The sequence below is a fragment of the Procambarus clarkii genome, chromosome 76, assembly GCF_040958095.1.
Source record: "Procambarus clarkii isolate CNS0578487 chromosome 76, FALCON_Pclarkii_2.0, whole genome shotgun sequence".
In the NCBI taxonomy this organism is placed as follows: domain Eukaryota; kingdom Metazoa; phylum Arthropoda; class Malacostraca; order Decapoda; family Cambaridae; genus Procambarus; species Procambarus clarkii.
In genome coordinates, this window is record NC_091225.1 from 15,675,308 (window position 1) to 15,701,449 (window position 26,142).

Consider the following 26,142-nt stretch of genomic DNA (forward strand, 5'->3'; position numbering starts at 1 on the left):
GTATGAACGCGACGGCAAAAAAGAAAATGAAACCATTTAGCAACAAGTAAATAGGAACATACCTGCAAAATGGTGATTTCTGTCCCTTGAAGACATTAAAACTCTTACCTGTAAAGACAGAGAAAAGAATTAATCACATGCTTAGAAAATGTCTCTTCACGTGTTCAAATTCTCAGTCACCGCAAATATATAATAAATAATGATTACATGTTAAACTAAATATATAAGCATGTGAAAGTTCCACTTGTATATCAAAGTGTTGCTTACCTTGTTAATGGCGGGTGATGGCTGGAGTACGTCGTCCAGTGAGATGGGTAAGTAACGCAACACTTCATTTTCAACACAATTATAAAATTACTGATTGTCAACATTACAACATCGTTGTTGTAACTCACTGTCACAGAACACTTATTTTTGTATCCGTCACTTTGGGACACTACACATAGCTGTCACTAGTAGTGCACTTTAAATATTTCTACCACTAGTGGCACTAATTTAAGTATTCTTGTCCGTGGAGATACATTTTACTAAACGTCACTAAAGACCCACAAAATGATTTAGCAGCAAGTAAATTGGAGCGTAGCTGCAAATTGATAATTTCTATCCCTCGAAGACATTAAAATTCTTACCTGTAAAGAAAGAGAAAAGAATTAATCACATGCTTAAGAAAGGTTTTCATATATTCCAATTCTTAGACACCGCAAATGTGTACTATAAGACAAAATGTCTGTCTGTCTAAAGTTGAAGTTCAGACTTGCTTGAGGCTAGCTTCACCCAGACTGGGGGTAGGGGATCAACATAGACTGGTCGGGATCGCCAAAATTCAAATGGGAACAGCGTGTCTGGATCACATTCAGGGGCCAGATTCACGAAGGTACTTACGAAGGTGTTTCTTCTTAGCGCCTTCGTGGCGGTATTCAGGTAGCTACACTAAGTCGAAAAACCTTCGTAAGTTTCATCGGGCATCTAAGTGTGGTTTCGACCACTCATAGCTTTACGTTAACTGGATATAACTCAATTTTTTTCTACTACATAACACTGGGATCGATTTTAAGATTTTGGAACATAAAAAAAAGATTATAGTAATTGAATCTCGTGAAGAGGAGTCCTTTGTGTTAGTTATATATGCATTCTCTGCTTGAAACTTTGAGTAAATATGTCTTTAATATTAAATTAGTTTTATAATAGCAAGATATTATACCAGTAGTTATTAAGTAAATAAACACTGGTGAACATGAAATATGAGAGAAGGTGATGAGCCCTGCCTGATGGGATCATTTACTATCACCAAATGCGCCTGTTCACCTAGTAGTAAGGGTGTACCTTAGCTATACATACCCATTTCAAATTTATTTAGCTTGGTTTTATTTTTAAATTAAATCTGTGTGAGACATAAAATAAAAATATGCTGCACAAATGATGTTAGGTAAGGAGAAGGGTAAAAATGTCAAAAACTTTATTAATTGAATACTTAAAGCTATAATTATGACTATATGGATTATTAAAAAAGAAAGAGGGAAGTAGGGGTCCAAGACCTCTTCCTGTTACACAACTTGGGTGTGGAACAAGTAATTATCAAAAGAAGGCACCATGCCGGGAAGGCTATGTAGCAGTAAGGCAGTGAGGTGAGGCAGCTACTTATTTGAGAAATGCTTATTTTATTTACCTTATAAGCTGAGGCAACTTATTTTATTTGAGGAATACTCAGCTGATTCCTCTATATTTAGCATGGAACAAATTTGTGTCCAAGACCTCTTCCTGTTACACAATTTGGCTGTGTGTAACCAAACTAGAAGTGCTCTACAAATCAAGGGACCCAGGACTGTGGAATGACCTTCCGAATCATGTCAAAGGCTGTACCTCTCTCAACCAGTTTAAGAGTAAAACCAAGTACTACCTAATTAACTCCATGTAACCTACCTTACCCCCCCTAAATGTCAACCCATGTCTTGCTATTTTTTAAACAATGCTGTTCACCAACGTGTACAATTGCTGATTTGTGCTATGTTACCCACCTTTTTTATTTTTTTATGCCTTCTTTCAACACAATTTATACCTAATCCCGATTACCATTAAGTTTTAGTCTAAGTGTTTGTTCCCCCACACCTTGCCCGAAATGCTATGAGCATTAGTGGCTTTAGGTATTGTATGTACTTAGCTCTGTCTATAAATCCAACATTATGTTTGTAAATCAACTGTATGTACTTTTCCTGAATAAAATTTATTTATTATTATTTATTTATTAATCAGTAAGTATTAAAAGAAGGCACCAAGCTGGGAAGGCTATGTAGCACTCATTGTGTGTAACAATAAACCAATTTTTGTTTAACAAATAATGCACCTGTATGGTAAAACAAATCCTGTCAGCTGTAAAAATATTGATGCAGTTATTTAAATAAAAAATATAATGAAAGAAATATTACTGGTTTATTTTTATCCTATCTTTTTGTACTGTACAGTATATCCAAGGAAGTGAAAAATTGAGACAATGCACAATTTAATGAATGATTAGCATGGATTAGCAGTTCAAAAGAAATATGACTATTACATAACATGAGATCTTAATGATCCATAGTTAACATGATTTAATATGGATAATACAGCATTTGTAATACAAACTATAATTTAAAATCTTTATTGCTGATTTTTTTTATTAAGAAGATTAGGTATACACAGCAATGTGCTGCTACCCTATTCTATATGGAATATTACACAGTGTAGATAAAAAACTAGCTATAAGTTTATCTAATACTCCCATCTCACTGGATGGTTAGACATTCATGGAATCAATTTAGAAAATACCAGCCTCAATGCAAAAAACAAATCAACTCTGACTAAACAACTCTTCGCGATTTTCACAAGAGGTAAGCACTGAATCATGGAAACATTATATTATAATTACAGTACTCTTACCAGTTTCTACAAGACTCCTCTTAAACAATGTATTTTTTAACATGTTTAGGTATACACAGCAATGTGCTGCTTCCCTATTCTGTATGAAGGACCACACAGTGTAGATCAAAAACCAGCTACAAGCTCATCCAACATCCTCACCTCACAGGATGGCCAGTCATACATGTAATCAGGAGAGAACAAAATACTTAAGGCTGATCTATTAGCCTCCACTGGCAAAATCTGGGTGCAGCACAAGAATATCTTCCAATATTCCTGAGTGTAATGAAGTAATTGCAGAGCTCAAAGTACCTCAAACCATTTGGTATGAAGTCACTGATAACAGGGCAATCACAGATATAGTGTTGGAGAGTATGTTCTCTCAAGTAGGACTGAAAACATGTTTTTTCCACCAAGAGGGTTATAAACCCATGGAACCGCCTACCCGCTGAAAGCCGTAAATGTCAAATTCCAGCTAAAAAATATCATTAAAGACAATTGGCGGGCCCTTTAACAAGCCGCCGGCTTTCTGTCCTCGTCGAGGCTACTAGAATGTTAGTGGCCCTTGGGTAAATTCAGTCAATATATACAATAATTGTCAGCGCATCTTCCGAGCAACAAGGACAGCTACACAGTATCTCTTAGAATTACGTAGGTAAACAACAAATGTAACATATTTGTTTACTACAATGTCGGTGCTGGCTGTAGAAGTTGAAAAAACAGTTTTACTTCGAAATAAACTAATTTTATAAGAAAATTCGACGTAAATAGGAGGCAGTAGAGCTCCGATAAGCCAGCGCTAAATCTTCAATATGAAGAATGTTGCTGCTCTCTGATTGACCAAACGAAACACAGTAGTGACCACTATCGGCACGCAGGTGAACCAACAAATATCTTCCTAAGTAGACCTACGTGAATTGCACCTAAGCATCTTCTTAGGGCATACTTAGGAACCTTCGTAGCAAGCCTACTTACGAAGAAATACATGGAGCTTCGTGAATCTAGGTCCTGACCACCACGATTTCTAGCTCCAGCAAAAACCCCTATTTAAATATTTTGAAAAAAAAATTAAATTCATATTTTTTCTTATAGATGCATTTATTAACATCCATTGCTATTGGAAAAAAGGTAAAATACACACAAAGGGATGAGGTAGCTTAAGCTATTCTCACCCCGTTCAGTACATCGTGTTAATACATACATACACACACATCACAAACAATAAACATATTACCAAACATTCTGAGAGATAAACATATACATATCCTAGGGGAGGGAGAAGTTGGCTGATGAAGGTGGTGGGGGTGGAGGAAAGGGGGTGGGAATAAAACCCAAACATTTTCTGAGAGAACAGGGAGCAGGGGGAGCAAGGAAATATGGGGAAGGTGAGGGAGAAATACGGAGACGACGATGGAGAAAGGGAGGGGATAAGAGGGGTTGAATGGTGAGAACTATGGGTTGAGGGAGGGGAAAAGGTGACCAGAGGGCAAGGGAAGGGGGAGGCACCTGGTAACAGCAAGATACACCACCTAAAATAATAACAAATAATAATCGTATGTTAATCTAAATATATAAGCATTTGAAAATGTCACTTGAGGACCGAAGTGTTGCTTACCTTGTTAATGACAGTAGAGGTTGTTGGAGTACGTCGTCCAGTGAGGTGGATAATGCAACACTGCAGTTTAAACACATTTTAAAGTTACTGATTGTCATTCACCGAGCACGGTTTTGTTTATCGGTCACCAGTGGTACACTTTACATACTTCCAGCACTATGTACACTTAGTACATAGTGCTGGAAGTGCTTAAATATCAATCACTAGTGTATCTTCTGTCTCTGGAGATACACTTTACATATTTCCGTCACTAATTATCCACAGAATAATTTACAAACAAGTGACTAGAACATCTCTGCAAATTGGTGACTTCTGTTCTTTGAAGTCAGTTAAATTCTTATCTGTAACGACATGGAATAGAATTAATCTCATGCTAAGCAATGTTTTCATATATTCACATTTTCAGACACCGCAAATGTGTACTATAAGACAAAATGTCTGTCTGTCTGTCTGTCCAAAGTTGAAGGCCAGATGCATTGAGGCTAGCGCCTCTCAGACTGGGGTATGGGATCAACATAGGCTGGTCGAGGTCCCCAGTCTGGATCACATTCAGACCTCCACGAAGATTTGTAGCGCTGCCAGCCAGAACACCTGAAATAAAGAGAAAAAATAATTATTTTTTTCTTATAGATGTATTTATTATTATTCATTGATATTGAGAACATTAACAAATTTCCTACTATTTAAACTAACGTTATAATCCCATACAACACGTAAATTCTGAGCCTCCCCTTACAGCAGAAAACTGAAGGCTAACTCTCAAATTCAAAACCTGGAACTTTTATGTTATTAGTAATATTGAAGGATAGAGAAGCGGGGGGTGGAGGTGGGGAGAAAGGGGGTCACGAGGAGGGGGAGGGCGAATTGGACTGACGAAAGTGGTGGGGGGTAGAGGAAACTGGGTTGAGGGGATAGGAATGAAACCCAAACATTTTTTGAGAGAACGGGGAGCAAGGGGAGTATAGGAGGGGGGTGGGGAGCAAGGGGAGTATAGAAGGGGGGTGGGAAGAACGTGGGGAGGGAGGAAGAAATTTTGAGAGGGCGATGTGAGAGAGGCGGTGAGAACGATTTTTTTTTTTAGAACGATGGGACGGGAGAAGGGTGAGCAGGGGGAGGGGGGGACGGGGGTGGAGGGGGGGGCCCTGGTCCCGATAAGATACACCACCTAATATAATAAATAACAAATAATACTCTCATGTTAATCTAAATATATAAACATTTGAAAATGCCACTTGAGGGCCGAAGTGTTGCTTACCTTGTTAATGACAGTAGAGGTGGCATGGAGTATGTCGTCCAGTAAGGTGGGCAAATGGCTAGCGCAACACTTAAGTTTAAACACACAAAGTTATTGATTGTCAAAATGACAACATCGTCTTTAACTCACTATCACCGAACACTGTTTTGTTTTCCGTCACTATGGTACACTTCACACATTTCTGTCACCCGCGGTACACTTTACATATTTCCGTCACTATGTACACTTTACATATTTCCGTAGAGTGCACTAGTTGTGCACTTTACATATTAGTGTCATTTGAGGCACACTAGATATTTCCGTCACTAGTGGTGCACTTTAAATATTTATGTTCCTGCGAACACACTTTACACATTTCCGTCACTAAAGATTCACAAAATAATTTAGCAACAGGTAAATAGAAACTTCTCTGGAAATTGGTGACTTCTGTTCCTCGAAGTCATTAAAATTCTTTCCTGTAACGACATGGAAAAGAATTAATCACATGCTTAAGAAATGTTTTCATATATTCTAATTCTTAAGACACAGCAAGTGTCACACTGTCCAAAGTTGATTTTTTTTTTTATTTATTTATTAAGTACATCTGCATTTGTGCAGCTGCCCTAGACTATATGAAGAGGGAGTTCAGTGTCAAAAAGCTAGCTACGTGATGCTAAAAAATCCCCATCACACATGATGGTTAGTCATACAGAGGCATGTTATAAGTAGTCTGCACTGGCAGACTCTAGGTGCATTTTGAGGATATCATCAACACAAGAGTGAATAAGGTAGCAGTGGTACTAAAAGTCCCCATCACACAGGATGGTTAGTCATACAGGGCCATATGTTCAGTAGCCAGCACTGGCAAATTTTGGGTGCAATATGAGTATCTTCAAGAACAAGAGAGTGAATAAAGTAATTACAAAGCTCTAGATACCTCATGCCAACTGGTCTGAAAGGTCCAAAGTTGAAGGCCAGGTGCTTGAGGCTAGCGTCACACAGACTGTGGTATGGGATCAACATAGGTTGGTCGGTGTCGCCAGAATTCAAATGTGAACAACGAGTCTTGATCACATTCGGACCGTGACGAATATGTCCAGCGCTGCCAGCCGGAACATCTAAAATATTTTGACAAAATTAAACAATTTTGTATCATACATTTATTTATTATTATTCATCGATATTGGGAACATTAACAAATTTCCTATTTAAACTAAGGTCATAACCCCATAAAACAGGTAAATTAAATTCTAAAACCTCCCCCCCTTACCGCAGAAAACTGAAGGCTAACCCCACGAATTCGAAACGGGGAACTTTTATGCTATTAGTAATATTGTAAAATAGTGAGAGAAGCGGGAGTGGAGGTGGGGGAAGGGGAAGGGCGAAATGGACGGACGAAGGTGGTTGGGGATTGAGGAAATGTGGGGTGGGAATGAAACCCAAACATTTTCTGAGGGAACGGGGAGGAGGGGGACTAAGTAAGGGTGGGTAGGACATGGGGAGGGGAAGGGAGGGAGGAAATATAGGGAGGGTGAGGGAGAAATAGGAAGGGCGGGGCGAATGGGGAGGTGGGAAGGATGGGACGGGAGAGGGAGGGTGGGTGAGCAGACAGTGGGCAAGGGGGGGGGGGGGTGGCGGGCACCCAGTCACTTTAAAGTATACCACCTGATAAATACAAAATACACGTTTCCGTCACTTGGGGTACACTACACATTCCCGTCACTTGGGGTACACTATACATATTCCCGTCACTTGGGGTACACTACACATTCCCGTCACTTGGGGTACACTACACACATTCCCGTCACTTGGGGTACACTACACACATTCCCGTCACTTGGGGTACACTACACATTCCCGTCACTTGGGGTACACTATACATATTCCCGTCACTTGGGGTACACTACACATTCCCGTCACTTGGGGTACACTATACACATTCCCGTCACTTGGGGTACACTATACACATTCCCGTCACTTGTGGTACGTTCCCATAATTCCGGCGTGCTCATTACAGCACGACCGTCCTCAAGAAGATCAACCGGCAAAATGACCTGACCCGCGGGAGTCAAGGTTCAGCAAACCTCTCTCACCTGTCTCGAATGAACTCGTTCATAATCCCACTCGCCGCTTTTTTGTTTCAAAGAACGCATCCTCATCAAGAAAAGGCAAATGCTCGTTAATCCTGCCGTCAAACTCCCTATTTATTAATAAAAAAAAAGGATTTACATACGAGTTACAACTGATGACGATTCTCGACTCACAAGTTGTAAATGCTTCACCCGCGAACAAAACAATCGCCAACAGAGCCTAAACACCTAACCTAACTTATGCCTAATTATGTATTTGAATTTCATTGTATAATAATATTAATTTATATACGAGAGGAAACCTATTTTTATTTCACAGTATGTTAAAATTTATGAAAGCATCTGGGAGGTCGGCCGCTGACAACCAGTTTAGCGGGAAGAAATGGTACTTGTCGGGAAGACTTGGAACTTGGCGGGAAGATCTGGTTGTCAACAAAGGCTAAATGCTCGTTAATTATTCCACCAAACCCCGTTTACGAATGAATAAATGACTATCACTCACATGATGACGTATGAAAAGTATAGTTAGGCACTGTATATATCGAGAAAATTATATTTAGGCGCTGACGTCGCCTAACTATACAATGAATTTTATTGTATACTAATACAATAAAATTGAATGTATAATAGTCCCTAACCCTGACTATACAGATAATTTTATTGTATAAAAAGCTAGCTATGCGATGCTAAATATCCCTATCACATAGGATAGTTAGTCATACAGAGGCATATGATAAGTTTTTTTTTTTTTTTTTTTTTTTTTTACATGCAGAGCATGCAAATTAAATACAATAAAAATACAGAATACATAAAGGAAAACAATAGACCACCGGCCAGAAGGGCCGACAGCCGAGCACAACAAAACAGCATAGCACAACAAAACACATACACAAGAAAAACATGAAAAATACAGCATACATCAAAACATAAAACAGAATACAATGGCAATCCAGCAATCACAGTACAAAACAACACCTCCAAAAAACAAAACATACAACAAGAGGCAACAGGTAAAGCAACAGAAAATCAATACATTAACGCCCCGTAACAAAAGGCGAGGCCAATTACAATAAAAAAGCAGGCAAAAACACAAGTCACTAAACACCGGCCTGAAGGGCCAACATCAAAAACACAAGAAAACAAAAGAAAAATAAAACACACAGCAAGCACACAGACTACGAAAAGATCTCATACTTGTCCGGCCACTCTTCCGCCGGGAAGCGAATACAGTACGCTTCCCAAAGTAACATAATGTCCTCCGAAACATGGTCACTATTGAGCGTACGAGGATCGGGCATTAACTCTGGCACACCCACAATAAAACACTTAGCCCGACGAATCCAGATGGTAGAAGGGCACCACGGAGCAGGACGCACACGGTCAACAATTTCAAAATGCAACGGATGGTCAGCATCCATCGCCACTCCGGAGGCCAAGATGAGAGGGAGAGGCTCCTTCCCAAGAGGCCGGGCAATGGGCAGCACACTGGGAGCCTCCTCAGCTGCCTCACAGGGCTCCTCGGCAACCACTGAACGTTGCACCTGCCGGGACCCCCCACGCTTGGCATCCTTTTTCAGCACCAGCTTGATGCCTCGGCTCGCACCAGGATCCACACCATCCACGCCCGTAGGAGCAACCACCTCCCACTGCGGAGAACCTTCTGCAGGAGAAAGAACAGGAGGTAAATTAGACGCACAATCATCGTCAACAGCCGACACATGGACATCAGCCACCACCAGCGTCGTAGAGCACGAGGCACCTGGAACCACCACACCATCTCCCGAAGCTCCACCCGCGTCGTAGTCCTCCATATCAGCCCAAGCAGTAGAAGAGCGCCTAGAACGCTTGGGCACTGGCCGCACATCCTCACAGCCGGAGGCGGACCCAGAACCACGGCCCTCACGAACCGGGCGAACCAACGCCCGTCGCAGTACTGCAGCAGCCTCAACCACATGGGGAACCGGGCCGCACACAACAGGATGCTCCGCAGTACCCCCAACACCCAACACAGCCGGAACACCTGGCGAGGGCGCAGGACCAGGCGCAGCAGCAGGAGTCGAGGAAGACGCAGACGCACTCGGCTGAGGGCCAACAAGCACCGGGGGCATGTCGGGTGACGCAGGAGGGGCCGCATCAGCAGCGACTGGGACCTGCTCCACTTCATCTCCGGAATCCACGCCCTGAGGGAGCGGCGGGAAATCCTCCTCCCGGAATAAGTTAACGGGCGCAGCAGGTGTCTCAGAGCACCCGGCAGCCTGATGCCCCAACTGGCCACACCGGAAACAAGTACGGGGCTGCCGGGCATAGTACACCCGAACGTAGTAGCCCAGCAGCCGGACAGAAGATGGGATATCCGACCGCAGGCGCATACCTAATGTACGGACATTCGTCTGCTTCCCAGCATACTTCCCCGAGGACAGCTTGTTCACCCGCACACTGATGACTGCACCATACCTCCCGAAGCGCCGGAGAAGGTTTTCAGGGAACTCCAGGGGCGCACCGTGCACACTGACATATGTCAGGGCACCACTTCGGTCCGAGATCGTAACGGAGCCGGCGCCATCCGGCAACTGCAATGAACGCCCCTCGTTCCGCCGGAGGAAGTCCCGATACTCCTCCTCCCCCACGAACTTGACAATCACCCGGTGGGCCGTAACAAGCTCAACGCCATACACAGCTTCCACCGGGACACGAAGCATGTCACACATAACTAACTCAACGGCCGGATAACCAGCCTTACACGTGAATTCCAGTCCCACGGAATTTACCCTCAACACAGGAGGAATAGCCAGGCCCCCCATGGCAAAACGGCCACGTCAGCACGCAGCCAGGCAGACAACAACACTCACATATGATAAGTAGTCTGCCCTGGCAGACTCCGGGTGCATTATGAGGCTATCATGATCACAAAAGTGAATAAGGTAGCAGTGATACTGAAACACCATTTGTACACAGAGTAAAGTTGGCCAACAATGCGATTAAAAATAAAGAATTATCATTTACTAATAAAGAAGTCTAATAATAATATCTTAGACTATAAATCAATACATCACACTATTGACGTATTTACTTTCTAAACACATAAGATAGCCTATGATCTACGGTACGCATTCAATATCACCATCACACCGTCTTTCTTATATATACGTAAGTAAGTAATTATCAATGAAGGGACGAAGCTGGGAATACTATGTAGCACTTATATTTACGTATTGTAATCCGTTTAATAGGTTGGTATCTCCCATACCATACATATATAAACATATTTTTTCCATGTCCATGGCAATTTTCTTATCCATCAGAAAACTGTTAGGCAGATACCATACGTTACATAGAATTATACAAATAATTAAAGCCTTCTGAAGCAGTTAATTTCCTATTTGATAACATATTCGTAGATACTATATATTTCTACACAGTACTTTCTATTTTGTAGCCAAGGTTGTCCCACATGTTTTACACCAGCAAATCCCGAGAGCCTTAATAGACACTACTACCCTTAACCATGAACATAACCATGCAGGCAACTTTAATGCACCAGTACTCAAGCCTCATCATGCACGTTTTGTTGTTAATGACAGCACCTGTTGCCCTCTCAAAGTTGTCTAACTCATCCTGGACATCCACCACTGAGACTTCTGTCGACACAAAACTAGTGGTATCGTTTGTATAACAAACAACAGGAAGTCTAATAGTATTAGGAGGAAAAGGTGGAACAAAATTCTGGTACTACTCATATCGTATCCAATATGTCTAAATCAGACCTAAAATCAACATGAACAAAAGCTTTTAACCAGTCTAGGTTTATCGTGGAGGAAGGAACATTGTTCTCATGAACATAATATACAACATCCCGTATTACATTACTACACTTTATTGTGGATCTTCCCGGGACACCACAGAACTGTTCCTTGGATATAATTTTATCCGTTACAATCTTAAGTTTATTAATCGTGAACATTTTCGAAATTAATTTGTAATCCAGGTTGAGCAAGGAAAGTGGTCTCCAGCTCTTTAAAATATGCAATTTTTTTTTTATCTTTAAGAAAATACAATATAAATTACATATATATAAGTTTTACAAGGCAATTATATATTACAATTCTTAGTGAACAAGTGTTTCAGTAGTACAGAACAAGATCTTAAAAAAAAAAAAACTGAATGTTATACTTATTTACCTATAAACGATTTACAAAAATTGGAGAATAAATGTACATTAAAATACAGGGGAAATTATTACATTTATATATATTTTATATTATTCTCAGTAAACAAATTTTCCATATCATCACCGAGCATGAGCCTTAAACCCCAAATGTTATACCTGATCCTGCCTCGCAAGAACTTCAATATTTTGTCTACTGAGTAACCTTCCTGCCTGCCTATCCACACACACAAAATGTAATCAGAAAGTAACATAATTACTGTATTTATAATTTTCTTGCATTTTATGTCAATATGAAACATTAAAAACCTCATTAACTCCACTCTAATACTTGGTCCACATACAGCCTTAAGAGTGTCTCTAATCCAGTTTACAAGAACAACTTTCTGCTTACAGAAATAAAATATATGCATATTATTTTCAATTTCAGTACATTGGTCACACCTATTGTTGTCCTTAACGCCCAACATCAACAACCTATCATTAGTAGGAAGGGTCTCATGAATATAGCGATACAACAGCTCACGTTGTTTCGGGGCAATAAATTTAACATGAAGGTTTGTCCATATTACTTGCCAGCTAAAGAGTGGATATGCCTCTGTTACCACCCTTGAGACTAAATAAGGTTCTTCTCCCCGCAGTGCAATAAAGAAAATAATAAATCGGCCTTGCCAACAACTGTCTAGGGGTAAATATAAATCACTGCATAAAAATGGAGAACAATATATTTATGCTAAGGGGGACAATCATAAAAAAACACTTAAAGGTATCAATAATAACAACCAGAAATATTCTTCAGCATGCAAATCATAGAATAACCTCCTTATTGAGACATGAGCACTATCACTAAGACATGGATTAATTAGAGAGATATATACAATATGATCTAACCAGATAATTAACATTTATATGGGCTAAAATAACAGTGACCAAGGACTTAACTTAAAACACATCTTCACTCGACTTCAGCTGCCATGCTTCTGCCCACGCCTTGGACCGCAGGCCAAGCGTCTACCAAAAAAATCAACTAACCGTCCACACAAAACATTGTGGAAAATCTAATAATAAAACGCAGCACTAATATTCAAAACATTGTTAAACTAAAGAATAGTAAACACTGGTACAACATTCTATATAATAATACAGAAACCAAATATGGGCATAATTTAAGGTGAAACTATAAACACTCAATTGACAACAATGTTCCCACACTGGCCATATCCAAATATGGTCAACCGCCCACACGGAGAAACTACATGAGAAATTAACACCAAAAGCCTCACACAATATAATGTAACTCATGCACACTACTGCATGCTATAATATATATATATAACATACAAATCTTATATCATACAACTAGATGCTAATTTAAAGAACAAGACAATAAAGTAATATGAGAATCAAGAGTAATGCAGAATCCTAGTGAGATTCGTAACATCCCTCCCGTCCCCTAAGAAAAAAATGAAATTAACTGAAGGTTGATTTCATTTTTTTTGACTGCATGAAATATAACAGTGTAATATAACATGAAAATAAACATGAAAATGCTTCGACTAAAATTCAAGTGCAAAGCAATGAAATCTCACACAGTAAAAAAAAATACAAAAATTTCATACATCTTATGAATAGAACACTACATATTATGGCACTGCAACAGGAAATCCCCTGGATAAGGCATCAGCAATAACATTTTGCCTCCCAGGAATATGACGAATTACAATATTGAATTCTTGCAGAATCAATGACCATCTAAGTATTCTCTGGTTTTTACACTTCATAGAGTTGATAAATGTCAATGGATTATGGTCTGTATATACTACCACTTGATTACCTGACAAATATGTCTCAAAGTTCTTCACTGCCAGTATTAAACAAAGTGCTTCTTTCTCAACTACAGAGTAATTAATTTGTGTCTTGTCAAACTTACGTGAGAAATAATAAACAGGATGTTCTAACTCATCTGGTCCTACTTGGAACAAAACAGCACCTGCTCCTAAATCTGAAGCGTCTATGTGAAGAATAAAAGGTTTATCATACTGTGGACTAGCTAGCACAGGTGAAGTAGAGAGAATTCCTTTCAACTTCTGAAAAGAGTTCTGACACTCCTGCGTCCACTTAAATTTTACCTGTTTCTTTAAAAGATTTGTTATGGGTGCAGCAACAATGGAAAAGTTTTTACAATACCTCCTATAATACGCACACATTCCAATAAATCTTTGCACAGACTTCTTATTTGTTAGGACTGGGTACTCCACAATTGCCTGAATCTTGTCGTGCAATGGGACTATCCTTCCTTGTCCGACCTCATGTCCTAAATACACTATAGTTCCTTTAGCCCAACTACATTTTTTCATATTGACAGTCAAATTAGCATGTTGTAACACATTAAACAATTTCTTTAAACTGGACATATGATCTACCCAATTCTTACTGAAAATCACAATGTCATCCAAATATGCCCTACAGTCTGGTACATCCTTCAACAAAGAATTCATTAATTTCTGAAAAGTGGCTGGAGCATTCCTTAATCCAAAAGGCATGACATTAAACTCGTAAGCTCCATCAGGAGTGATAAATGCTGTCACTTCCCTTGCAAAATCTGTAAGAGGTATCTGATGATATCCCTTAGATAAGTCTAATTTAGACACAAATTTAGCATGACCTATAGTATCAACACATTCTTCCAATAATGGTAAAGGATAAACATCAACTACAGTTACCTGGTTGAGTTTTCTATAGTCCACGACTAATCTCCACTTATCTTCTGGTTTTGGTACTAATAGACATGGCGAACTCCAGGAACTCTGACTGGGTCTAATGAACCCATGTCGAAGAAGATAATCAACCTCCTCCTGGATGATACGACGTTTCTCGGGTGTCACTCGATAAGGGTGCAGCCGAATTGGAGTCACATTTGTCAGGGTGATATCATGAGTAATGAGAGAAGTCTGAGTGGGGACCTCCCCAAACAAGCTAGAAGACACCTCCAAAAGGTCCTGGAACTCTGCTCTCTCCTCATCCTGCAAATGACTCAACAATTCTTCCCCGGAACTACTGGAATTAAACAAACAAATATTACTATCTTCCTCAGCAACACTCGACTCTTCAGGAATTACCTCCTCAGCAACACAACAAGCCACAACACGAGGCCCACAATAAGCCTTCAACCGGTTTACATGCACACTCATGGTCTGTCGTTTCTGTTTGGGATGGCAAACCTTGTAAGTAACTTCCCCAAGACGTTTCAATACTTGGTACGGTCCTGCAAATTTATTTGACATAGATGTACCCATACGAGGCTTCAAGACCAATACCAAATCTCCTGGCTCAAAAACTCTGAGTTTGGCCTTGAACCTCTGGTCATGTTTCTGCTTCATTACCTGTTGTTGTTCACTGAGATGTCGTAAAGCCAACTCCCTCGTTCTGGACAGCTTGCTCTGGACATCCGTCAGATAACGCTCACTCTGCCTGGCTGTAACATCTCCTAACAATTTTTCATATAACATCTTTAAAGGTCCTCTCACCTGATGTCCGAAAACCAGCTCAAATGGTGAACAGCCTAGTGCACTGTGCAATCCATCTCTAGCCGCAAATAAAACAAATGGCAGATTATCATCCCAATGCCTGGGTGAATCTTCCCCAGTTGCCTTTAACATTTTCTTGAGAGTTTGGTGGAACCGCTCGATTCCCCCTGACTCTGAGGATGGTAAGGACTGGAAAAATTGTGCACTATATTATAAGTTCTACAAAATTGTTGAAAGGTGGTGGAACAAAAATTACTCCCATTGTCAGTTTGAATTATACGGGGCATACCAAATAGTGAGAAAAATCGTTCCAACTGCCTTATAATGGTAGATGCTCTAATGTTACGTAAAGCATACGCTTCAGGGAACCTGGTGGTCATACAGAGTATGGTAAACATGTACATATTTCCGGATTTGGTACGGGGTAAAGGTCCGACACAATCCAGTACCACATGAGTAAAAGGCTCCTCTGGCACTACAATAGGGTATAATGGTGCTCGTGGCACAGTCTGATTAGGCTTACCTACAGTTTGACACACAACACAATTGTGGCAATATCTGACAACATCTTTTTTAAGTTTTGGCCAATAAAAAAGTTTACAGATCTTATGATACATACTGGTAATGCCTTGATGGCCTCCCATCAGGTCATCATGAGCAGCTTGCAATACCTGCTCCCTATACTCTGTTGGCACAACGAGCTGGGTTTTAGACTCACAATCATCTGATGAGGGAGTTCCTGATGGTCTCCATCTTCTCATCAGACATTGATCCTTGAAATAACAACCCGTACTCTCCTCCAAAGTATCAATGGAGTCGGCTGCTTCTGCATAACACTCAGCAAGACTGGGATCAGTACTCTGTAACTTACGCAAGGTCTGGAACTCTACAACTGGAGCGAGCGGGCAAGGAATTGGTACCTGGGCCACATCTTCCAGACCATCTGGGTCAGAATAAATTAGGGCTTTGGCACCGGCCTCACTCTCGACATCCATGTGAGCTAAAAATGTATCTTCAAGGTCCACCTCCACCTCCCTGTCTGAAGGGGTCCTGGCCTCGAGAACATCCACCTTGGTAGTAACAGGACTTACCACATTCTGCTTACCATGGATCTGGTCACAACACAGGCTGGATAAATGACACCATCATCCGCCTCTGATTGAGCCAGTACTGCATTAGGTTTAGTATACATAACAGGACAATCGGTCCCACTAAATTGACACTTGTCAAAATCATTACCTACAATGATATCAATCCCAGGAATGGGCAACTGCTCACTGACTGCTACAGTGCACCAACCTGGTGTAATAGAAGAATTCAGGTTAACCTTAATTAATGGTACACGCTGGATATGCCCTCCAAATCCCTGCAATAACACTACCTCTCCAGTGTCTTCTGTGCTAACATCAGTAAGAACACGGCGAGAAATTAAAGACTGGGAAGCACCAGTGTCCCTTAACAACTGGACTGGTTTCCAGGTTCCACTAGTACATAGTAGGGTTCCCGAATGTAGGTATGGATCAAAATTAGTCATCCACTTGGGCATGACTGGAGCAACATTGGCATTAATGGTTTGCAAACCCCTACTCAAAATTAGACCAGTTGGTCTCAACTCAGGGTGCAAAGCATAACATGAATTTACCACATGACCTCTTCTCCTGCAATGCGTGCAATACCTGCTAGTGGTCGGAACAGCCGAACCCACTGCAGGCTTAATCACTACATTACTTGAGGGTGACAACCCTGTCGGTTTCTCAGATTTAGGCTTTACAGGAGAAGGGTTAAGGGGAGAAGGTGAAGTAGCTGGTCGAGTCTGGAAAACATGGTTTTTATGAGCATAATGATTAGTTCTAGCATTAAAATGGTTAATTGGTGCTCTGAAAGGTACTTTTGTAAGTAGCTCATGTTCATCAGCTAGCTTGGCTAATTTGATAAGATCAGTGGTTTGTTTATTTTCAGCCATAAATAAAGCTAATTTCTCTGGTAGACATCCCACTACTTCCTCAGTTACTATGAGGTCTCTTAAAGTCTCAAACTCTGTAATATTAAGTGCTTTAATCCATCTGTCAAAGTGATTTGATTTTACTCTTACAAAGTCAGAAATAGTCTGGTCATGTGCTCTTTTTAAACTTCTAAATTTTATTCTATGTGCCTCTGGGATCTGCTGGTAAGCATTCAAAATACTCTGTTGAACAAATTTAAAATCGAAAGAATTCTCAGCCGGCAAAGATGCAAATACCTCTTGAGCTTTACCCTTAAATTGTCCTTGTAATATGCTAACCCATTGATCGACAGGCCAGTTCATGCTGACTGCTAGTTTCTTAAAATGCAAGAAAAATATTTCTGGATCTTCTTCATTAAACTTAGGTAATTCTACATGTTTACTGTACTTAGAACTATTTGTACTCTCTGGATTATTACTAGTGTTACCTTGCCCTGCTGCAATTCTCTGCTGTTCTAACCTGTTATTATTTTCAGCCATACTCTGCTGAATTTCTAATTGTCTAGTCTGCTGCTCTGCTAGTCTTAACTGAGTCTCCAACTCAAGGTGTTTTGTCTGGTTCTGCAACTCCAACCTCTGCTTGTCTGCTGCCAGCCTAGCCATTTCTAATTTAGTCTCCAACTCCAACTTTAAGATTGCCACCTGGTCACTTGACTCTTCTTCTAACTCTCCCAAACACTCTTCTTCAAGTCTCTCCTCCTCCACCAAGTGTGACAATCACTCTTAACACTTGAGCTTTCAACATTTTACTGGGAATAGCTAGGTTCAATTTATCAGCCAGCAATAACAAACCAGACTTCTTTAAGTCTTTAATTTTACCAAAATTTGGCAGATCTACCAGCGCAGCAACCTGATCCTCCATGGTTGGCTCAATAATCACAACTTACACTTGAAACAACACTGAAAATTATGCTTGGCCCCTGGCACAAGCTAAACACTTACCTCAAATCGTGAAGCGTTGAGTTTTCACAGCAGCTCAGATTGAACAGATAATTTCACAGGCTTGATTAGGTGTCACTAGATAATCAGAAGAGTACCTAGGAAGGCAATTGCTATTAATAATTAGCACTGTTAATTGTACAACATTACAGGGAATTAAGGCTTATTCTCCCGGACACAGAGGCCCCCATTTGTTACCACCCTTGAGACTAAATAAGGTTCTTCTCCCCGCAGTGCAATAAAGAAAATAATAAATCGGCCTTGCCAACAACTGTCTAGGGGTAAATATACATCACTGCATAAAAATGGAGAACAATATATTTCTGCTAAGGGGGACAATTGTAACAACACTTAAATGAATCAATAATAACCAGGAATATTCTTCAGCATGCAAATCATAGAATAACCTCCTTATTGAGACATGAGCACTATCACTAAGACATGGATTAATTAGAGAGATATATACAATATGATCTAACCAGATAATTAACATTTATATGGGCTAAAATAACAGTGACCAAGGACTTAACTTAAAACACATCTTTACTCGACTTCAGCTGCCACGCTTCTGCCCACGCCTTGGACCGCAGGCCAAGCGTCTACCAAAAAAATCAACTAACCGTCCACACAAAACATTGTGGAAAATCTAATAATAAAACGCAGCACTAATATTCAAAACATTGTTAAACTAAAGAATAGTAAACACTGGTACAACATTCTATATAATAATACAGAAACCAAATATGGGCATAATTTAAGGTGAAACTATAAACACTCAATTGACAACAATGTTCCCACACTGGCCATATCCAAATATGGTCAACCGCCCACACGGAGAAACTACATGAGAAATTAACACCAAAAGCCTCACACAATATAATGTAACTCATGCACACTACTGCATGCTATAATATATATATATAACATACAAATCTTATATCATACAACTAGATGCTAATTTAAAGAACAAGACAATAAAGTAATATGAGAATCAAGAGTAATGCAGAATCCTAGTGAGATTCGTAACAGCCTCCTCTACTCTAGGAACTATATTTGGTAGTATAATATCATACACTTGTTTACTGTTCATCATTAAAAAACCTTCAATATTACAAATCCGCCTGAGAACATCAATTGCACATGAATAAAAGTGCGGTGAAATAAAGGCAAGGTCAATTCTAATAGTATTAGGAGGAAAAGGTGGAACAAAATTCTGGTGCTACTCATATCGTATCCAATATGTCTAAATCAGACCTAAAATCAACATGATCAAAAGCTTTTAACCAGTCTAGGTTTATCGTGGAGGAAGGAACATTGTTCTCATGAACATAATACACAACATCCCGTATTACATTACTACACTTTATTGTGGATCTTCCCGGGACACCACAGAACTGTTCCTTGGATATAATTTTATCCGTTACAATCTTAAGTCTATTAATCGCGAACAATTTCGAAATTAATTTGTAATCCAGGTTGAGCAAGGAAAGTGATCTCCAGTTCTTTAAAATATGCATATCACTTGTTTTTGGTAACAGCTTAATAATCACGTGAGATTGTGATATACTGAACTACCTGTGCTGTATGCTATACTGTACCACTTGTACAAAGCCTGTACCGAAGGCATCCAATAGAAGTAAAATTCAGCCGGTAATCTATCACAACTAGGTGATTTGTCCTTCGTTAAACTCTTGACCACGTTCGACACTTATGTCAAAAGTAGTTGGAGAAATGGCCCACAACATTCTCTTTACAAGGCAGTTTGCATCTGCGGTGAGTCAGTCACAGTTGCTCCACACCCATTCAACTAGGCTTTAGTCATGTGCATGAATTACCTACAGTAAGCAAACTTTGGATACTTGACTGGGATTTATGGCAGAGTTATCTGTGAATTCCGATTTTTTTAGCAATTTATTTAATGATGCAATGTACATGAATAGTTTTGTTGACAGTTTACATTTGACTAGTCATAATCTTTTGTTGAATTATCTGCATGTCTCTTGCAAATTGTCTATACAGTATACCTAGGTCATAAAAGTATTTCTGTGTACGTCTGATAACATACTACTTGTGTAAAGGAGGAAATGTATATGTTTATCTCTCAGAATGTTCGGTAATACGTTTATTCCTTGTGATGTGTGTCTATGTATGTATTAACACGATGTACTGAACGGGGTGAGAATAGATTGAGCTACCTCATCCCTTGTGTGTATTTTACCTCAATAAACTTATTTCAATTTCAATTTCAGTCTAAATCAGCAAATAAGTGGGACCGAGGATAAGCCTAGCAGTGGTGCCAACACTACCCAACTCCGCTGTTATCAAATTATTTGTATCTAGTACTTGGGTAAAGCATTTACTGAGTTGCAATTCGTACATGCAGAATGAGTGAATTTGACTGCTGTACAGACGAGACGTGATTGGGTCTCCCTTAATGCTGTTGTCAATTCAAATTGGGTTGTAATAAACTAAATACGGGAGTATGATGAAATTGAGCTGAATGCTAGGCTTCGCAATATTTTTAATTTTGTGTAACATTTCCGATGAAGTTGTAGTTCTATTAATACCTTGTAGGAATTATTTCCAATCTATATTCTTAATATGATAATGAATATTATCATATTGATAATGAATTTTAATATTAATAATGAATATTAATATTAATAATGAATATTAATATTAATAATGAATATTAATATCAATATAATTAATAATGAATATTAATATCAATATAATTATTAATGAATATTATTATCAATATAATTAATAATGAATATTAATATCAATATAATTAATAATGAATATGAATATGAATATTAATATATACTATTACCATAATTAGTATTACCATATGATAATGAATATTATAATTATTATTACCATATGATAATGAATGTTATCATATTAAGATAATATGATAATATTGGATTGTCAATGAGCAATCTGAGAGCAGCAGTACACCGAGAACTTCAACAAGACCTTGTAGATCTGAGGCAAAGTGAAATTGACACCAGTAATTCCATCTATCATCATACTATCATGCAAGAGGAGCCACACATCTATGGATCATCCAATAAAATCAGCAGACTTCTAGATGTTACTACTGCTCGCTTAGACTCGGTTACAAGTATCTCTGGGAATTCTCACTATCTGCTGATGTAGACTTGACCAAATGTAAACTGTGTCATTTGTTGCACACCCTCCGTCACTATGTGATGGAGTGCGAAAAGATACGTGAATTTAGAGACAATTCTATAACCAATGTTCCAGCGATGTGTAAATATTTCATTCAAAATGATCTGCTACGAGAAATTTTAGCCAAATATCCCAGTTTGCTAACTGTAGGTAGTAACTGAGTGATTGTAACCTATCCACCGCTGCCCACTGGATGGGGGGCGGTGTGCAGGACAAACATATAAATTGTGACACTCACTAGCTCTCCACATATGTCAGTTGCTTAATTTAGAACCTGTACTTGAGGTCGATCTCGAACCCATTGTTCATGTGACGACTTATATTGAATGTTGTAACTAGCTCATCAAGATTGTAACTTGCTTAGCTAAATGAATTGTGGGGGTCAGTCCCTGAGCCCATTATGTGCCTCTGTAACCCTTTCCACTACCGCCCACAAGATGGGTATGGGATGCATAATAAATGAACTAAACTAACTAACTCTCTGATAATACTATATAATACCGATAATACTCCATAAGATCCTTAAGTTTACGAAAAGCTCCATTGACATTGAGGAATGCAAGTAAATTTTCAGTTTTTTTACAACTGTCAGCTAGCTAAAGCCCTTTAGCTCCTTCGTTAATAAAATCCTCTGTCCATGAGGAAGAACGATTGTTCGTTTTTGTTTAATTCAAGATACAAGATCATTGTAAAATTGGTCAACTGATACAGGTGTATACCCAGTGTACCACTTGTGTATGTAAACCTTCTAATGTGGTAATTGTAACCCTACGATAGGGAATTAGACCTAATATCTGCTATATGTTCTCCAGTATATTGCAAAATTATCACTTACTAGTTCTGGGATGAGCTTAACATTAATGTTGCTATCTACTAGGCTATACCCAATCACATAATCCAGCCTACCTCTCAACAAATGGGTTTGTTTGTCGGTACCATGCACATAAATATTATAATCATTAAGGTATTTCAAGAAGACCCTTCCATTATTGCTACACTGAACATCACCATGACCAGTGTAACCAGCATTAGTCACTCATACATATAGTCTGGCCACTTCTGTGGTAGAAAATAATAATAATAATAAAAACTCATACATATCATGGAAATGTTACCTAGAGGCCATATTAGCAGGTCTGCTTTTAAAGTATTCCACAGCTTACATATGTTATACAGAATAAAATGGCTATTTGCATTTGTAACTTATTTTTTTTATAATGTAAACATAGTTCATCATTACACACAGAGATCACACTAACGTAACGCATCAAATGAACAAATCCACAAGAGCCGTGACGAGTCGTCGTAGCTCTGTTGAAGCTCAGTCGATTAAGGCAGTGTCTGGGATGCTCCCGGACGCAGGTTCGAATCCTCGTCACGGCCCTTGTGGATTTGTTCATTTGATGCGTCACGTTAGTGTGATCTCTGTGTAATGATGTAAGGGCGAAGAGGGAGAACGGCCTATTGACATAGCTCGAGTGCAGGGGGGAGTTGTGTAAAAATCCTGGTTTGTGCCTCGGAGAGGCTACGGGATCCAGTAAGTTCAGTAGAACTTCGGTTTCAATTCTTTTTAACCCTGTCGTAGCTCAGTCGATTAAGGCAGTGTCTGTGATGTTCCCGGACGCAGGTTCGAATCCTCGTCACGGCCCTTGTGGATTTGTTCATTTCATGCATCACGTTAATGTGATCTCTGTGTGTAATAGCTTAGTTTTTGTAAAGAATTCCTTACTAGTCAGTATACAACTATCTAAAAGCTAAATACGTACGAATTCGTGACTATTGTCGACCGTCACAATAGATACTATCTAAACAAGAAGATGGGTTAGCTGACCATTAATAGTACTGGGCAGATTTCTCTCATGTTTTCTAATTAAATTATTTTCTTCGTTAGCCAAATACCACTATCTTCCTACTGAAGTTAAGGAAAGACTAGACGTTGTGTACAGTCACGATGCCAAACATTTACGTCTTCAAGTAAACACCGAAGACATTTTTCTGATGGAAGCCTAGTATCGTGATTTTCAGCATAGAGCTCACACACAGATTCACGACAGTACTTAGGCTCTTGATTAGTACTTTGACAGTTATAACATATAACAGAAGAGGACAGCCAAGGTCAAATAGAACTTGGTGGGATGACATTTCCCAATACGTTTGAAATGCAAAACATTTCGAGCGGGAACCTTTTCCTCGCCGTCAGCCGGCGGCTCCATTTTTTGCAAGTCGTTTGGTTTATCAATCAGCATTTGTTGTTCTATATTATTGCACAAATCACGACTCGTTATTTATTGAAAGACACCGAAGAACTATCTGTATGTATAATCTTCATAGAAGAAAGTAAACTTTATAAATGTGGAAAAAGTTGATGAGTAGAGTGATAGATAGGTTGGTATGCCGGGCCGCCATGCCAACCTGCCAAAAGTCGCTCACACACACCTGTGCGTCCACCACTCATCTTCGCTTGACAATCACTCAAACATTGTCTTATTTAGTCACAGAAACGCAATATAACCACAACTTGTTACCACTAGTTTGGCTATAACGATATTCTTCTTGATAATAGGTGCAGTACGACATTCAACAACCGCTTCAAAAAGCAGGCGTACCAACCTCTAAGTCGTGTGCCCTTTTCTTTCATATATAATCAAGGGCTGAGACAGCAGAATGGAATGAATATTTTTTAAATTTATTGATGCGAACGGCATGTATAACCAGCTTCAATTGGGATTATGAACGAGATCATTCGTTGACAAGGGAGAGGGAGTCATTCTGAGCTGTCAGCTCCCACGTGTCTGATCATTCAGGCGGTGACTCGTGTTGTGGGCGGTTGTATTGTGATGTTTGTGAAGGAATTCTCGGGTGTACCACTGGTACTGTGTACAGTGTACCACTGTACTTGAGTACAGGACGGGAATGTGTACAGTGTACCATTAGTGACAGGAATGTGTTCAGTGTACCACAAGTGACGGGAATGTGATCAATGTACCATTAGTGACGGGAATGTGTACAGTGTACCACAAGTGACGGGAATGTGTTCAGTGTACCACAAGTGACGGGAATGTGTTCAGTGTACCACAAGTGACGGGAATGTGTTCAGTGTACCACAAGTGACGGGAATGTGTTCAGTGTACCACAAGTGACGGGAATGTGTTCAGTGTACCACAAGTGACGGGAATGTGTACAGTGTACCACAAGTGACGGGAATGTGTACAGTGTACCACTAGTGACGGGAAAGTGATCAGTGTACCATTAGTGACGGGAATGTGTACAGTGTACCACTAGTGACGGGAAAGTGATCAGTGTACCATTAGTGACGGGAATGTGTACAGTGTACCACTAGTGACGGGAATGTGTTCAGTGTACCACAAGTGACGGGAATGTGTACAGTGTACCACAAGTGACGGGAATGTGTACAGTGTACCACTAGTGACGGGAAAGTGATCAGTGTACCATTAGTGACGGGAATGTGTACAGTGTACCACTAGTGACGGGAAAGTGATCAGTGTACCATTAGTGACGGGAATGTGTACAGTGTACCACTAGTGACGGGAATGTGTTCAGTGTACCACAAGTGACGGGAATGTGTACAGTGTACCACTAGTGAAGGAAATTTGTATAGTATACCATTAGTGACGGAAATGTGAGAAGTGTACCTCTATTGACGAAAATGTGTAGTGACAATATTTGGTACATTAACACAAAACTAAAGTGTTCTATAAAGTGTACTAAACGAAAATAGTGAACTATAGAGACGAAAATATGTAAAGTGTACCATAATGACCAAAAGTGTACGGCTGATGACGGAAATACGTACAAAAGTGTACCATAGTGACGGAAAATATAGTGTTCGGTGACAGTGAGTTACAACAACGGTGTTGTAAATGGTTTTAAACTGCAGTGTTGCGTTAACTACTTAACCACCTCATTGGACGACGTACTCCAACAACCTCTACCGTCATTAACAAGGTAAGCAACATTTCGATCCTCAATGTAATTTTCATATGTTTATACATTTAGATTAAAATTTGATAACTGTTTTATTTTTTTTATTAATACATGAGGTACATCTGCATTTGTGCAGCTGCCCTAGACTATATGATGTGGAGTACAGTGTATCAAAAAGCTAACTAGTTGATGCTAAAAAATCCCCGTCACACAGGATGGTTAGTCATACAGAGACATGTGATAGGTAGTCTGCACTGGCAGACTCCAGGTGCATTTTGAGGATATCATCAACACAAGAGTGAATAAGGCAGCAGTGGTAATAAAAGTCCCAATCTCGCAGGATGGTTAGTCATACAGGGCCATTTGTTCAATAGCCTGCACTGGCAAATTTTGGGTACTCTGTTTCGATATCTTCATGAATACGAGAGTTAATAAAGTATTTGCAAAGTTCTAGGTACCTCATGCCAACTGGTCTGAAAGGTCTAATAACTGGGCATTCGGTGATGTAGTGTGGAAGATCATGCCGCAGTTCCTGCTC

At 39.7% G+C, this 26,142-nt stretch overlaps 1 protein-coding gene across 2 annotated transcripts; it reads right to left on the reverse strand.

Moving 5' to 3' along the window:
• Positions 1-263: 263 nt before the first annotated feature.
• LOC138357093 (microtubule-associated protein 1A-like) lies at positions 264-10,286 on the reverse strand. 2 transcript variants are annotated; one of them, XM_069313636.1, is made up of 5 exons: positions 9,026-10,286; positions 6,679-6,859; positions 5,763-6,217; positions 4,508-5,098; positions 264-629 (listed from the first exon to the last, which is right to left on the reverse strand). In XM_069313636.1, exons 1-2 carry the CDS (start codon positions 10,198-10,200, stop codon positions 6,736-6,738), a joined length of 1,299 nt encoding a protein of 432 aa, XP_069169737.1. In that variant the 5' UTR covers positions 10,201-10,286; the 3' UTR covers positions 264-629; positions 4,508-5,098; positions 5,763-6,217; positions 6,679-6,735. The 2 variants fall into 2 exon arrangements, with proteins under 2 accessions (XP_069169737.1, XP_069169738.1); XM_069313637.1 differs by having other exon boundaries at positions 7,407-10,286.
• Positions 10,287-26,142: the final 15,856 nt, after the last annotated feature.

Coding starts and splice junctions, on each gene's coding strand:
- LOC138357093 (XM_069313636.1), bottom strand. CDS start 10,200: ATGCGCCTGCGGTCGGATATCCCATCTTCTGTCCGGCTGCTGGGCTAC. Junction 6,860..9,025: donor GCGGAAGAGTGGCCGGACAA/GTATGAGATCTT, acceptor AAAATATTTTAG/ATGTTCCGGCTGGCAGCGCT.